The sequence below is a fragment of the Amphiura filiformis genome, chromosome 11 (assembly GCF_039555335.1).
Source record: "Amphiura filiformis chromosome 11, Afil_fr2py, whole genome shotgun sequence".
Taxonomy (NCBI): domain Eukaryota; kingdom Metazoa; phylum Echinodermata; class Ophiuroidea; order Amphilepidida; family Amphiuridae; genus Amphiura; species Amphiura filiformis.
The window spans coordinates 41,038,238-41,056,043 of record NC_092638.1 but is presented as its reverse complement, the minus strand read 5'-3'; the positions used below and the strand labels follow the sequence as shown (position 1 = coordinate 41,056,043).

General features: G+C 35.9%; 1 protein-coding gene across 1 annotated transcript; it reads right to left on the bottom strand.

Annotated features, from left to right (window-relative positions):
• Nucleotides 1-7,565: 7,565 nt before the first annotated feature.
• On the bottom strand, nt 7,566-16,435 carry LOC140164009 (neuronal acetylcholine receptor subunit alpha-7-like). Its single transcript, XM_072187294.1, has 6 exons — nt 16,190-16,435; nt 14,953-15,110; nt 14,718-14,762; nt 14,053-14,162; nt 10,204-10,736; nt 7,566-8,368 (listed from the first exon to the last, which is right to left on the bottom strand). The coding sequence occupies exons 1-6, from the start codon at nt 16,245-16,247 to the stop codon at nt 7,851-7,853; spliced, it is 1,422 nt and encodes a 473-aa protein (XP_072043395.1). The 5' UTR covers nt 16,248-16,435; the 3' UTR covers nt 7,566-7,850.
• Nucleotides 16,436-17,806: the final 1,371 nt, after the last annotated feature.

Here is a 17,806-nt window from a genome sequence, read left to right as displayed (position 1 = left end):
GATATTAATAGTTTGGATTATTATTGATATTAATTTTTACTATTTTTGATTATTATTGATATGTGTAATATTTATAGTTTGGATTATTATTGATATCGATTTTACCATTTTTGATTATTGTTGATATTGATGTTAATATTTTTGATTATTATTGATATTGATATTTTTGAGTGGATGATCAGAACGTTGTGAAGAGTGGGAACGCCAAAGGGGACTATACGACCCGCACACACACAGGCTTTGATGTCGGCTGCTGAGTCACGTCATCATCACCGCAATCCACCGTCAGCTGCAGTTCCTTGCCGCAAGCAAATCCGCTGCCAGCCGTCTGACCTCGTTGCTTGTTGTCGGGCTCCGTCAAGACTTCGTCACTCACCGCCCAGACAACGTCCGGTTTTGGTCGCTAGTCTCCGTTTCCTGCCGCAGCCTTTCGTCCCTTGCCGTCGTGTTGTCGTTAAAGGTCGTTCCCACTCGTCAGCGAATCTTGTTTTTCCTCTTTTTGTCGTCGCTTTGCCGTCAACATTTTGTGATTTTCACGTTCGTCACCTTTCGTTGCTTATCGTCCGTCATAGTGTGACCGGGCCTTTAGCGACCGCAGACGGCCGCAATTATTCGTCGCGTTCGTCGGCAAATTTTCAACATGTTGAAAATTTTGTGACGGCAAAAGAATCAGTTGTGATTCCGTTCAGATTTCGTTGAAGACCGCAACCCTCATTTCTTTGACGTTTCCATAACGTGCGAAGCCGTGTCTAGTCGTTTTGAGGTCGTCACAATTTCGTTGGTAGTCGTTGGTAAACGTCACTTCGATTTCAATAGACTACCCGACACGATGCAATTTTAAAGTTCATATAAAAAGAAAATAATATCAATAATAATCAAAAATATTAATATTTCTGATTATTATTGACATTGTTATTTTTTATTATTATTGATATTGATGATAATATTTTTGATCATTATTGATATATTGATATTGATATAATAGTTTGGATTATTATTAATATTCATTTTCATATTTTGATTATTGATATTTATATTAATTTTTTATATTTTTTTGATATGTGTAATATTTTTTATTATTATTGATATTGATATTAATATCTTTGATTATAATAATTGATATTGATGTTAATATTTTTGATTATTATTGATATAGATATTAAAAGTTTAGATTATTATTTATATTGATTTTACTATTTTTGATTATTATTGATATTTATATTGGTTTTTTTAATATCTTTATCAATAATAATCAAAAATATTACCATCAATATCAATAATAATCAAAAATATTACACATATCAATAATAATATAAAAAAACCAATATAAATATCAATAATAATCAATAAATAGTTTTGATTATTATTGATATGTGTAATATTTTTGAATATTATTGATATGTGTAATATTTTTTGTTATTGGTATCGATATTAATATTTTTGATTATTATTGATATAGATATTAATAGTTTAGATTATTATTGATATTGCTTTTACTATTTTTGATTATTATTGATATTTATATAATTTTTTATTATTATTATTGATATGTGTAATATTTTGATTACTATTGATATTGATGTTGATATTTTTGATTATTATTGAAATAGATATTAATAGTTTGGGTTATTATTGATATTGATTTTACTATTTTTGTTTATTATTGATAGGCCTATGTGTAATATTTTTGATTATTATTGATATTGATGTTAATAATCCTGATTATTATTGATATAGATATTAATAGTTTGGATTGTTATTGATATTGATTTTACTATTTTTGATTATTGTTGATATTGATGTTAATATTTTTTATTATTATTGATATTGATATTTTTGAGTGGATGATCAGAACGTTGTGAAGACTGGGAACGCCAAAGGGGACTATACGACCCGCACACACACAGGCTTTGATGTCGGCTGCTGAATCACGTCATCATCACCGCAATCCACCGTCAGCTGCCGTTCCTTGCCGCAAGTAAATCCGCTGCCAGCCGTCTGACCTCGTTGCTTGTTGTCGGGGTCCGTCGAGACTTCGTCACTCATCGCCCAGACAACGTCCAGATTTGGTCGCTAGTCTCCGTTTCCTGCCGCAGCCTTTCGTCCCTTGCCGTCGTATTGTCGCTAAAGGTCGTTCCCACTCGTCACCAAATCTTGTTTTTCCTCTTTTTGTCGTCGCTTTGCCGTCAACATTTTGTGATTTTCACGTTCGTCACCTTTCGTTGCTTATCGTCCGTTATAGTGTGACCGGGCCTTTAAGCTGCGAATTGCAATTTTGAATTTACCGTCACTCATCGTGTGTTGCCGTTAGTTGTCGCTGACGAATCCGTTAGCGACCGCAGACGGCCGAAATTATTCGTCGCGTTCGTCGGCAAATTTTCAACATGTTGAAAATGTTGTGACGGCAGAAGTAGTAGTTGTGATTCCGTTCCGATTTCGTTGGAGACCGCAACCCTCATTTCTTTGACGTTTCCATGCCGTACGAAGCCGTCTTTAGTCGTTTTGAGGTCGTCACAATTTCGTTGGTAGTCGTTGTCAACGACAATTGACGAAAAAACAACGGCAAGTAACGTCACATCTCGATCTCTGACGACACATTGTGGTAAGTAAACGAAATTGTAACGATCTTGGTGCGACAGTGACTTACGAATTTTGGCCGGAGGGTGACGGATGTTGACTTTTGATCGTGGGTCGATTGCGAGTACCTGCGGCATTGAAACGGTGGTCTGCGATGGGTTACGATCTTTAAACAATGGTCCACGATTTTAACCCTTTTGTGCGATTTTTGACATTTTTTGACGTTATTGATTTCAATAGACTGTCCGGCACGAATATTTTTGATTATTATTGATATTGATTTAATAGTTTGGATTATTATTGATATTGATTTTAATATTTTGATTATTATTGATATTTATATTATTTTTTAAAATTATTATTGATATTTTAATTTTCATCATTATTGATATTCTTATTAATACCTTTGATTATAATAATTGATATTGATGTTAATATTTTTGATTATTATTGATATAGATATTAATAGTTTAGATTATTATTGACATTGATTTTACTATTTTTGATTATTATTGATATTTATATTATTTTTTTAAATTATTATTGATATGTGTAATATTTTGATTATTATTGATATTGATGTTAATATTTTTGATTATCATTGATATAGATATTAATAATTTGGATTATTATTGATATTGATTTTAATATTGTTGATTATTGTTGATATTGATGTTAATATTTTTGATTATCATTGATATTTTTGAGTGGATGATCAGAACGTTGTGAAGAGTGGAACGCCAAAGTGGACTATACGACCCGCACACACACAGGCTTTGATGTCGGCCGCTGAGTCACGTCATCATCGCCGCAATCCACCGTCAGCTGCCGTTCCTTGCCGCAAGCAAATCCGCTGCCAGCCGTCCGACCTCGTTGCTTGTTGTCGGGCTCCGTCGAGACATCGTCACTCGTCGCCCAGACAACGTCCGGTTTTGGGCGCAAGTCTCCGTTTCCTGCGGCAGCTTTTCGTCCCTTGCCGTCGTGTTGTCGCTGAAGGTCGTTCCCACTCGTCAGCGAATCTCGTTTTTCCTCTTTTTGCCGTCGTTTTGCCGTCAACATTTTGTGATTTTCACGTTCGTCACCTTTCGTTGCTTATCGTCCGTCATAGTGTGACCGGGCCTTTAGTTAAAACCCCCGAGGCAATTAATTACGAGTATGTGCCTGTCGAGAACCGCCTTTAAAAAAAATGTAATCATTTATTTATCGGTAAATTACACAGTAAAAATACATTGAAAAAAGTGGCGGCGCTGTTTAATGAGGCTTTTTATGACCACACTACCCTGTTGCTATCAAAAAGTTATCATGATCGACTTGCAGTTATCCCGACTGCACTGCTGGTCATCCGATCAACAATGTTTGATATATACAAACGCTATTTGGGTTCGGTTGGTATTATTAATAATTATCAGTCAACATTTAAATCAACATTTCCAAAATCAATTACTTACCCAATCTTAGGTCTATGGCAAATTTCAAAACGGGTATAACTTCCACGAGCATTGATAACTGCCTGACGGCGATCATGCATCGAGTCAACCAAGTTCCTGCAAACGTCCACATCAATGTTATCCCATATTTCCTTCACTCTTGAGAAAAGGTCATCTAGTCCTCCACGGGGAATGGCATCTCTTGTTACCGCCATCTCTATATGGTCCCACAAATGTTCAATGGGATTGAGATCCGGTGACTGCGCGGGCCACAACATGACATTGACATTCCAATTAATTCAGAGTGCTGCAAGATCATTAGGGGTTGGGTTATTCAGAAAATCGGTAACTCTTCCTGCGGTATGACATGGTGCGTTATCTTGTTGAAATGTGAAATCGGGTCGAATTAAATGATGAGCTGATGGTAGCATATGATCTTGCAAAATGTCAAGATAAATATGTTGGTCAACATTCCCTTCAATGCGGACACACTCTCCAAGCCCATCTCTACTCATGCATACCCAAATCATGATTCCTCTACCACCATGCTTAACAGTGGTTTGGATGCACTCGTTATTATACTCCTCACCGATGGCTCTTCTAACATATTGGCGGCTCTTGTCATTTTGAAATAGCACAAACCTGCTTTCGTCAGACCACAGGACTCCACTGTTCATGTGTCCAATTTAAATGTTCCCGGGCAAATTCCAGTCGCCGTCTCTTATGATCATCCATTAATTTTGGTTTCCGTCTGGCAATGCGTTCATTGAGTCCTGCTTCGTCCAAACGGTCTTTTACAAGTGATACTGACAGGTGTTGCATGTTACATTCCTGTCTTAATGCTGGCGCAGTCAAAAAACGATTTCGGCGCGAAGTTCGTATCAGCTGCCGATCCTCTTGGTGTTTTTTTTTTTGGCGGTCCAGATTTTGGGCGATTGTCCATTGAGCCATAAATCTCTTTTTTTTTCTCAAATTACATCGAACAGATCCCTCGTCAATATTCGATAATCTTGCAATTTTACGGTTAGATTTCCTTCACTATGATATGCTTCTATCATTCCCTTTTGGTGATCGTTAATTTTTGTCATTTTGAGCCTGATCTGATGTTAAAAATGAACAATATTGGAAGTCGAAATTAAACTATAATGCGCTGCTAGATAGGAAATGCCTGTAGTGAGGCTGCATGATATTAACTGTATGGAAGTTATATCTTTTGGATCGTGGCAAATAACATAATCGCATAAAAATTACTAATCCGTTGTAATCGGAAGATACCTTTATTCCTCTAGTATCACAATTCATAACCTTGATCATTTGTTATGCATCACATGTTTTAAAATACCCCGGGCGTCATCTGTTGTTATGGTGGTCGTCAAAGACTGACGTCATAATTAGCTAATTAAGCACAGCGCCGCCACTTTTCATACATTTTGTACATGTTTTTCATGAGATCATAAGAAAGTTTGTTTCGTTATTTTCCAGCAATGTTTTGATGTTGAAAAGTTGATTAAAACTGATTAAAGGTATTATAGATGATATTGAAGTAAATAAATAGGTTTCAAGTTAGTATTATTTACTAAAAATTCAACAACTGTTACTGCGGAAAGACATTTCAACGCGGGAGTACGTCGGTATGTGAAACCGCAAAAACATTGATTTTTACACAAACACAAATACGACGGCAAATACTTCACGATTTTCAAGACCGGCAAGATAGGTCACTATGATAAAACACGTGTAAATGAACGGCTTTTAGTAAATATGCCCGCAATGTGAAATGGACACTTTAAAATAAAGCACTATAGAGCCAGGTTAATTAATTTTCTCACTAATTAAGCAACATAACATTCATAGTCAGAAAATGTCGAATACGTCACTATGTGATACGGCTGATCGTCTATGTGCATAAAGGATGAAGTGTTTTTGCAAAAGAGCTTACATTTTTGAAAACACCCGTTTATTTTAATTGTGCATTATATTACTGGTTCGAACTGGTTTATTTTGGTGTCAATAGATTGAAACTAAAATAACAGGTTTAGTATATCATTTTTAGCTTTCATATTTATTTTTATTATTTATTTTATATCATGCCTGTTGTAGATGTACGCCCTTTTGCAGCACAACATATTCACTAGATTTCTAGAAACCACATTTGCAATCAATTTGTTCCCATCTTTTAGCACTACTTTATACATCTTAACTAATGCTTTCGTAATAAAAAGAAAGATCTAAATATCTCATTTATTTTTTCAATTATGAAATCTTAGTTACATGTACATTCGACAAAATGTCATTTTCTGTCTGTCTTTGGATACCGTATGACCTTGTCTACAGGCATAGACCAACGAGACGCCCTCAATAGAATTAAACCTTAGGGTTTGGGCAAATATATTACCGATACAGGTGGCTGTACATTCCAATTTTGTAACACCAATCTATTAATGTTGGCATATTAATGGTATCTAACGAGCATAGCCTATAGCTTAATTGGTAGGGCATAAGACTTGGCACGAAAGAGAGCGGGGTCGAATCGGTCCCTTCGTGACATGTACATTTGCTTCGCTAATAAGTAACTCAGACTGAGTCTGTCTCTTCCCCTTCTCTATAGACACATTATGGAAAAAAAACACCAACTTTTAAAAGAGCTAATTTAAAAAGTTAGTCACGAGGCTTGTTGCACCGAGTTTGAGCCCCATACACCTTACCGATGTCCAGACAATTTAATTCTAAGATTTAACCCCAGATGACCTTTGACCTGACTCCTGCAAAATGTTCCCCTGGTCATGAGGTTTGTTGTCACTGAGTTTGAGCCCCAGTGCCCCTTAAAGATGCCCATATAATGCGATTCTAAGATTTGACACCAGATGACCGTTGACCTGACCCCGGCAAAATGTTCCAAAATATTCCAAAATGCTCCCCTGGTCATGAAGTTTGTTGTCACCAAGTGTGAGCTCCGTACCCCTTACAGATGTCCAAGATTCTAAGATTTGACCTTTGTATTACCTTTGACCCAACCACTGCAAAATGTTCAACTGGTCATGACGTTTGAGCCCATTACCCCTTACAGATGTCCAGATAATGCAATTATGTGTACAAGCTATAATAGGCACTGGGTATGGCCGATGCATATGTGCAAGTGACGTTATTGTGTTATGTAATTTGTGGTAGAAGAAGCATTTTGAAGGAGTTTGGTTATATACAGGAAATGACATTTGACCCCAATTCTATGTACACCCTATGGGCACTGGATATAGCAAGTGAGGTAATTGTAAGGTGTAACGTGTGTATATGTAGGAGGAGAAGCATTTTGAAGAAGAAGACTAGATATGTTGCGGTCTTACCGGAGCCCAATACGTAACAAAGGAAAAAACACTGACAAATAATTTGTTCTAAAAAGACTTAAAATCGGAGTTACCGGGTCAATATAAAATAATTAAATAGCAAACAAATGCCTCTAAAACCTTTAGTTTGCTCTCAAAACAGCCATAGCCCAATACGAAACAAATATTCTAAGTCTAGAGGAAAAACGCTGTTAAATAACTTGTTCTAAGAGACTAAAAATGACTAAAAATGAGTTACTGGGTTAGTATAAAGTATTTCTATAAAAACACATGCAACTACTGCCCATGATTTGCTTTAAAAACAACCAGCGCCCAATACGTAGCAAATCCAATTTATTCACTACAGAGGGAGGGAGTATGAATAATTTAATTTTAATTACTTTTAAATTTAATGAAATTTTACATATTGGGCAGGATGATTTATTTATTGCCAGATTTTGGTATAGGTTAAAGAAAGAACCCAATACGTATCAATTGTTACGTATTGGGCCTTTGTAACAGACGTTTAACAATCCCGTGACATAAATTTGAAACAAAAACCGATAACAACAATTGAAACTACCGTGATACAAAGACAAACAGATAACATGATGCGGTTAATAGCTGTGGCAATGTCTTTCCACGCTACAATATCATCAAACAAATGACCATTGTATTTGGTATCAGACATGCTAGTAGTATTTCCCATCTTGGTACCGGCATCTGTTGATTTGTATAAGTTTGTATAAGTGTTCTCAATTTCTGCGTTATTCTCTTCTAAACTTAATGTCTGGTGCTTTTGAATCTGACTTTTGTCATATAAATTGGGATCCGAACTCCCATTTCCTTCATTGTCACTGTCAATGATATTCTGTCCAACGCTGCAGTTGTATACTGGTTTCGTTTGAATCTGACTCTTCTTAGCTAATAAACAAAACCACTTGGGGACGTCTGATTTGCCATCTTGCTGGTGTAAATATGCCACAATGACACCTGTCATAACTGCAAGACATCCTGTTATTATCATAGGTGTGAAGTAGTAAGCTGTAGATTAATGAAAAAAATGTGAAAGAGGCTTGTGAGAAGGGGTATCATAGGATTGCATTTGTAACTTTCATTCCCAGTCAGTGGCGTAGCCACGATTTTTCCAGAGAGGAGGGGTGGTAAAAATGCCAAAAATATAACGGTGGCACGAATCCCACTGGGGAGCAAGAAGGGTGAAGATGTCCTCCCCTTGTAAGACCACACTCCTCCTCCACGTGGCTACGTCACTGCTCCCAATTTAAAGGGTCCAACCTTTCCCGCATTACTTCTTTTGTAATTTTGAAGGTAAAAAGACAAATTCGACATTACTTGTTGGGCTTGTTAGTACGTAAACGTATCCGAGAACCTTACTTTCGGGACCATTGTACGTGTACGGGAACCAAATTAAATCTCGAAATAAATCAACGAGTCAATTTCATTCTAACAGAATGTCCGTAGTGATTTGGTGATTTCCTCCAATGGCTCGAATGATGGAGTGAAGAGAAAATACTGTAAATTTCGTGATTTTAGAGTGACAGTCACTCTGCAACGGGGAGTGCAGTTCTCTTTCAAAGGAGCGAAATTTCACTCTATTGATCACTGCCCGCATTCAATAAAGGAAAAACATCCTTCAACCTGGTACCCGCTAGCTAAAAGCTGCTAAACCACTGTATGCATAATGTTTCGTACTTCGTTACATACAAGACCACCAGCAAAGAAGAAAAGACGCCGCACCAGAAAAGTCATTTGGTTTAACCCTCCGTACAACAAAGCCGTGAAATGAAATGTAGGGAGTACATTCATCAAGCTTCTAACCAAGCACTTCCCGCGTGGACACAAACTCAACAAAATATTTAACAGGAACACTGTGAAAATCAGCTACAGTTGTATGAAAAATATGAAATCAATCATCAAATCCCACAACTCACAAATCACCAAAAAAGCCAACCAAATGCCATCAACAAAAAGTTGCAACTGTAGGGTCAAAGAAACCTGTCCCCTCCGTGGAAAGTGCATGACTAGTGCTTTAGTATATAAAGCCAGTGTAACTTCGAATACAGAATCTAAATCTTATATAGGACTTTCAGGCGGAACCTTTAAACAGAGGTTCAACAACCACACCAAATCATTCAAACATGACAAATATGAGAAGGAAACAGAACTCTCAAAATATGTATGGCAACTTAAAAGAAAAGGAAGTAACTACTCTATCTACTGGGAAATCTTGAAAGAATCAAACACACACAGACGTGACTCAGGACAATGCAACCTATGCATTGAAGAGAAATTAGAAATACTGCGTGCGAAAGGGCCTAACACCCTCAATAATAAAACCGAACTCATCGCAAAATGCCGACACGGTCGGAAACCACCAAGCCGCGCAAAGAAAAAATAAATCGCGCACTTCATTACTTGCGTAGTTGCTACGCCTACTGCGCCTTCCGCATTTTAAAGAAATAAATTGCGCACTTCATTACATGCGTATATGATGCGCCTATTGCGTTTTTCGCTAAACATGCGTGCATTTGTTTTTCGCATTTCAAAATTGCGTGCGTCCGTGTATGAAAAGAAATAATTACGCACTTCATTGCATGCGTAGTTGCTGCGCCCATCGCGTTATTCGCTAAACATGCGTGCGTATATACTGTGTCATTCGTTTTTAAACATGCGTGCTGTCATGCTTTTCTAGTGAAGACGCGTACGCCTTCAACGCTGTGAATTTATTTGTTTTGTTTTGGAGTTACAGTGTTCAGCTATTTATCTGATGATCGCCGTTTTAGGCGTGAAACTCCGAGTAATAAATCATGCTGATATAACATAATTACGCTGTTTTATGTATTTTATTTCGTACTTACATATCAAAGGTGACTTGTCAGATGTTGGTGGCATAATTTCAGCAATCAACTGTTGAAAAAGTACCAGTGCCAATACATTAGTGATACCCAATGACACCTTTTCACCGGATTCCGTTGGCAAAATGAAAACCATCACATTAATCACAGACAAAAGAATACAGGGGATGGTTACAGTTAATACGTAGAATGTCGGACGTCGAGTAAGAACTAACGTAAAAACAATCTCTGCAAAATTGCCATATTCAACGTAAAGAGTATCATTGCGATGAAACAGCACGTCAGTTAAGTCCCAAACACCATTTTCCACAAAGTTTATACTTGAATCTGAAGCATTACGCTCTGGTAAGACCAGATTCATATGTCGTGTCGGATATACCCAAGATCCAAATTTTGATTGGCATCGTTGAGTATCAAATGGGAAAAATCGAGCGTCAACTCGACACATTGTAGTAAATATCATTGGTACAGCCAAAAAGATACGTCCATCGGGATATATCCACGGAAGGCCATCGATTAGAGTTGCAAAATCTGAACTTTAAATCAAGGATGAAAATATGAAAATAATTATGTGATGATAATTAATATCATGGTGTACAGCCATTTCTTGCTTGCAAATGAGAAAGTATATAAATCTAGACTCAACGGTCATTAGCTTCAACAAAGCGTGCGTTGAGTTTGAATTAACAACAGTATCTCTGATTTGATCTACAACACGTTTATTACATACAATTGATCAAATCGCAGCCCATAAGCTAAATTACACGATTATTACTAAGTATTATTACTATTATTCTCAACATCTTTATTTCACAAATGGCTAAATAAACACAGGAAATGCATTAACAAATTTAGTGCATGACAAATTGATGATGAATTATGAATTAAAAATTAGTCATTTTTTGTCATTGAATTTGTCATGCACTAAAAATATTTGTCGTATTACATTTATTTGTCATTTTAAATAAAATTATTCATTATCATTATCAATTCGTCATTACAAAATGAACATTTATAAGTCGTGAAAATATTTGTAATGATGAAAATTAATTGCTATAAATTGTTTCCTCGACATCCCAAGCACATAAAACAGTTTCATCTTGAATGATAAATATTTCATATATAATGACGATTTTATAATTTGTCAAATTAGACCACTTTTTTGACAAATTATTCTTTTCAGTGTATAAGACAGCACAATTAATCAAATTTCATATTATTTCATTTTTACATGGTAACCATTCAAACCGACCAAACCTTTTAGTGATAAATGGAAACCAATGGCAACGCTACAAAGGAAGTACTATCGGATCTCTTCTAATGATCTGGATATTAAAATATTCGTCAGACATTTATTTTGTATTGTCTTGTGGTGAACTGTTTAAACGTCATAATAACGTTGTCACAACGTTGTCCTCAATTGCTCAGAGCATAATAATGAGCATAATAATTACATTTTAATGTTTAAACATTGTGCAATCGCTGGTTTTCACAAAGACGCACTATAAATGGGTAGATTTTAAACAAAAACATATAAACTCCTCAACGAAAGTTTGGAAAGTTTTTTCAAGCATCTATATCTCAGATTATTTGTGACCTGTTCATATCATGTTGCATATCAATGGATACCTACATTGCTCCCTTTACAATGACACTAAATTTGAAACAATCACTTTTTTACGGCTGAATACACGTCTTGTGAATGCAGTGGGGTCTCAAACCGAATGTGCCAAATTGACCATTATTCTGTGCACCAAGCTGCAATTCCATATCTTCACAATTTGGGACCTAAGGCAATCATCCCAGATGACAAGGTTGCCCCCACAGAGCCAGGGTAGTCAATGACTACCTGCAGAATATGGGAATAGAGAGAATGAAATGGCCCGCCATCAGCCCAGACCTCAACCCGATTGAACACTTGTGTGACCAGCTTAGACGTGTTGTGCGTAACGGAGTAGCCAATGCAACCATATTGAATGACCTGTGACGAATCCTGGTTGAAGAATGGAGTGCCATCCCACAGCAATGTGTGAACAGGGGGCTAACAGGCTGGTGAGCAACATGAGGAGGAGGTGATGGCTGTGCTGGCTGCATATGGCTTTACCAACCGTTGAGGTTAGTGACTAGTGTTGTTTGAGCACAGAATAATGGTCAATTTGGCACATTCTGTTTGAGACCTCACTACATTCACAAGACGTTTACTCAGCCGTGAAAAAAGAGATCGTTTCAAATGTGGTGTCATTGTAAAGGGAACTAATGTAGCTATCCATTGATATGCAACATGATATGAAACTGTCACAAATAATCTGAGATAAAGATGCTTGAAAAAACTTTCCAAACTTTCGTTGAGGAGTTTATATGAGAAGGAAAAGATCTTGGTTAGAAATCCAGTCCTTCCCTGCTAACACCACAACGTTATACAACTTAACGTGATTGTGACAACTACTTTATTCTATAATGATATTTTGTATAGAAACTTTTAACCCCTGACCTAAAATATGTGTGTCGAAGTTGTTTGTGAAGTATCTATGTACTGATGATATCAGAGTTGAAGAAACAGCAAATACATCAATGTGACTAGAAATGACTTCAAATTGCATATACTAGTACTATAAAAGTAGTAAGTATCCACAATTTTGTCTTGAGGGGATCAACAAAATTTAGACCCTAAAAAAAAGGGGGGGGGCACCAAATGTCCAAGGTGCCAACTTTTCCACCCCACCCCACCACATTATTGATGAACTTATTAATTTATGAACCATAAGGAAGTTACAAACACTGATCTTAAATAAGCATTCCTTGAGCAAGTGAGCAAATAATAACTTCTCAACCATCCATATACGCCGTTGAAGTGATAATTTAACACCATAGTAATAGGTTTAAACAATTTTTGAATATATCGCACTGCACTAGTACGTTCATTCGGTACCTCTGCATTGAACTATAGATGTCAAAGAGCAGGGATCGTAATTCTATTCGCTGTCGAAGTGACGTAATAATCGGATTAACTATCATAGCAATGGATTAAACAATTTTTGAGTGTATCGCGCTGCACTACAAGCAGGTTGTACTCATCACCTGTGTATGTCTGCAATCATAGATTTCAAATATACTAATCTTACAGGTGCGAGTGATCAGCTTGATATGGTCCAATGCAGAGGTACCTCGTGAACGTACCAGTGCAGCGCGGTATTTCAAAAATTGTTTTACCCCATTGGTATGATAGTTAATCCGATTTATTACGTCACTTCGATGGCGAATAGAATATTCATATATCATGCTATTCACTCGCACCTGTAAGATAGTATCTTTGAAACGAGCAGTATTGTGTTCAATCTATGATTGCAGACATACACAGGTGATAAGTGCTACCTGCTTGTAGTGAAGAGCGATATGTCCAAAAATTGTTTTAACCTATTACTATGGTAGTTAATCCTGTTACATTATCACTTCTACGGCGAATAGTGCATGCACGAACGAAATACAGAAATTAACAAAACAATACCTTAAAGTATCATTTTTAATGCTTTTTGCAATAAACAATATCTTTTACAAGTTACAACTGTTTGTACCGTGCGCGTGTCTGTTGTCAGGTCGATGACAGACGGTCAGACCTTGAATAATAAATATTGTGGCTTTACATTACGCATTGCTTAAAGCAATAGTAGCCTTGGCCCAAGGCTTTGGGTCTATAGGGCCTATAGTATAAACTGATAATGGCAGCTCTTAGTCTCAAGGCAGACTTCTCATTGGCTATTGTTGGTCGATCAGTAAGTTTATAGAAGTGGCTTTTTGAATTCACACACGCCCATTTTGGAAATGGTATCCACAGTGACTGTTATGATGCCTTACCTTTCATAAAGATGTACTTCAGGATGCGAGATCTTTGATATTGGTATTTTAACAGTTTCAACTGCTGGGTATTCAGTTTCATTCCATACAAGATACTCATCGTACCACGTCTTGAAAAACAATAATAATCCTTATAATTAACGTCTTAAATATGCTTCTTTTATTGTGCGCGGCATTTGATACACCTTCATTTTCAATCATTGATAGTTAATGTATCCTTCCACCCATTAAAGTAAATAACATCCTGATGAAATTATGATGTATGCTTTCTATGTCGGTATAGTGATTTCGTTTCAATGCAAAATCCGTTTAGAATGATCTAAAAGGGCATTATTTCAAATATTAACAATAAGCTTTTGTAATTTTGCTTACTAAAGAAAGCTTTTTATAGCAAACCTTTATTGATTGTCAGCCATTAAATAATTAGAAATCCTGACACGCTCTGAATGCAACTAAAATGTAATTAATATAAGTGCAAATATGAAATGGCTAATATCGATATAAACATAATGACTTTGTACGCTTATGGCCACTGTTGGCGCAGTAATATTGATTTTCTGTAGGAGGTGTTTTGTTTATTAACTAATGCTTTTCCCTACAACTTAATAAAAAATAATTGTGGTTCTATTGTAATTTACCAATGTGATATGTTTAATAAGCCTTACCATATCAAGCTGCCCGCTCACCTTTAGCATCTGATCTCGTTCATTCTATTAATATAAGGAAACCAAAAACAATATAAAAACTTGTATTTTTGAAATTTTGAAATCGTAAACGTTGTCATTTATGTATTTTGTTTTAAATAAACGAAAGTAAACGAATAGGGTTAGAGTCGTTATGTCCTGCTTAGTTTGCGTAAGATTCATTTATCAGAAGATCGAACAAAATATTATTACTTACGAAACTAAGAACCTGGTTAATGAACATGAAGAATTCAACCACTATTGTCTTGTTATATTCAGAGACAGGTCGACAAAATGGAGGTCCATATTCCCTCATTAATTGCTCCACTAGTTGCATATGAGGTCCTTTGGGTGGAGTCAAATGCGACACCACACCTAAATGTAGACGTAGAGAAAGACGAGAATTTATGGTTTACATGCCACTTGGATATACCTTTAAAAAATCCAGGTGTTAAAATAATGCATGAAATTGTGTCTTTTAGTGTAAGATTATTGATTTCTATTTGCCTCAACTTCGCCCGTGAGCTTCTTTTGGAATTAACTTTTTAGCGTTTCAAACTAATATAGTTCGTTAAAGAAAGATTCCCCCACCTCTAAGGCACATCGTGTAGGTCCATATATTATAGTTTTGTCAGAATATTCATTTTGATTTCACCTTTTTTCATGCCAAAATGTCCAACTCATCATTTTTTATATAACCAGCAGAAGTAATCGATATGGGTACATTCTTGAGTTGATTTTGACAAAATTGGTAGTCGGAATTGAAAAATGGTGCAATCAAAACCGAAATTCTGACAAAACTTTGATATATAGCCCTATATGATGTGCTTTATAAAGTTGGAAAATATATTTCATTACCGAATTATGTCATTTTGAAAAGCAAAAACGTTGACCCCAAAAAAGCTCATGGGGCAAGTGGAAATCGAAAATCTTAAACTTGAAGTTTAACAACAACAATAAAAAACAAAACAAAAACACGGTAAAAAAACACGGTACCAAACATTATAGTTTTTCCTGACATATGAAAAAAAGAAGAGAATTATTCCTTTTCATTTGGCCGAGAAAATTAATGTTACAGTGAAAAGGTGTAACTGTAAAGTTTGCTCATTTCAACACCAAATTCGATCATTTGCATTGCCTCATTAAATGACTGAGTTAGCCTCGTATAACAATAGCCATCGATTCACCAGCGTTCTGAGTGCATATTTACGCCATAATTATATACACACACGTGCATAACATGGTAATCTTCATTCGTTCATGAAATCGTCATTCATTCATTTATTCATTCAGATTTCTTTCTGATAAAATGAATCCAATGTAGTTTCATTTTTGCAACAAAAAGCGGCGACCGTTAAATGGTATCATTCACGTCGAATGAGGGTCACTACAATAATAAGTATCAATTTCACTGACTTACTTGGAAACAAATTGCAGCATATTTGTATACATACCGTTGTAATAATGGAGGATGAAAATATACTTCAAATATCCATGTCCCCATCGAAACATCTCGTAAAATAAATTATCAGTCCTGTGTAGTTTCTTCTATTTGCCGTTCTTTCATATCAAATTCTTATTACTGAAGAGTGAGAATTCCACTTGGTCATATTTATCCGATACAAGTCGATTGTATTTTACTTCACATGTGGATGGATTAACGTGTACACTAGCCAGCAGTCTGACTCTTAATCATTGGTTTTCAGAAAATGACTAGCGGTGAGTCCTTCAAGAGCCAATGATATGAGGGTGTCGTTCACTGAATTAACTCTTGTACTTAGTTAATCTTGTTCGATGTACCGTTTAAAATATATATGTCAAGTTAGTTGAAGCATTATATAAATATTACTATTTATCGCTAATAATTAAGGTGAAGCTTGTGACACCCGATGTGGACAATGTTGAGATGGGTCATGAGTGGTCTAATTTTCAAGAAATGAGGTTGTGTTCAGAGCTTATTATTATGAAAACAAAGGATTTCACTACTCGTTATTTTGAGGATAAGTTACATATTCAATATCTTTATAAACAAAAGAGAAAATGCCAGCATTACAGTTATTTCTAGCGGACAGGTCGACAAAATGGAGGTCCATATTCTCTCATTAGCTGCTCCATTAATTGCATATGAGGTCCTTTGGAAGGAGTGGAATTCGATACCACGCCTACACGAAGACGTAACGAAAAACGAGAATTTATGGTTTGTAAAGATCTTGCAACAACGTTTAGAAGTCTCAATCAGTAGCGAGCTCAACTAGCAACATGTTTATAAAGCTAGCTCAAGTCATAGAGAGCTCCGACAACTCATAATATCTTTATAACAAGAAATGTCTTTAAAAAGAAAACGCAGTGAATAAAGCAAATTTGTCACATTTTTACACAATACTGGTAAGGACTTGGTGCTTTGAATGAACGAAAGTGCTGGCCTGGGATTGTAGAAGATGACACTTGCAAATAGTTGAAAGTAAACAGATCCAAGTTTGTATTAAAAATTAACTTGAGGACAAGTTACCTGTTCAACATCTTTATAAACAAAAGTGAAAATGCCAGCATTACAGTTCATTTGTAGATTTGGATGAAAGTGGTGTCAAAATGCTCAGGAGATCATACTGCATCAAATAAGCCTGTTCCCTAAGAAATATGAAACATCACCCTATTTAAAAGGCTGTTTAACCTACCCCTAGTGATAGCACCTGTACAAAGTGGGGGATTTATTGGTTTAGATAATGATGTATGATTGCAATCAAGGTCACCCCACTAACTGAATTAAAGTACAGAGTGTCTTTTAGTTCATTAAAACACAAACAATAACAGAAGCAGTTTCAACTTAATTTACTCGTCTTCCACATGATAATTATGTATACAGGAGTGTATGCCTATTGACATTTAACGCCATAATGTAAAATTCCTGTCAAATCTTAATCTTTACCAAAAATTACCAAACAAATTTAAGCCGAAATAATGTTTTTTTTTTAAATCTTGGTCGTTTAACATGGATTTGTGGCATATTCAAAATTGATCCTACACAAAAAACAGCAAACAGAAAATATTGTACAAATTTCACGTTAAAACAT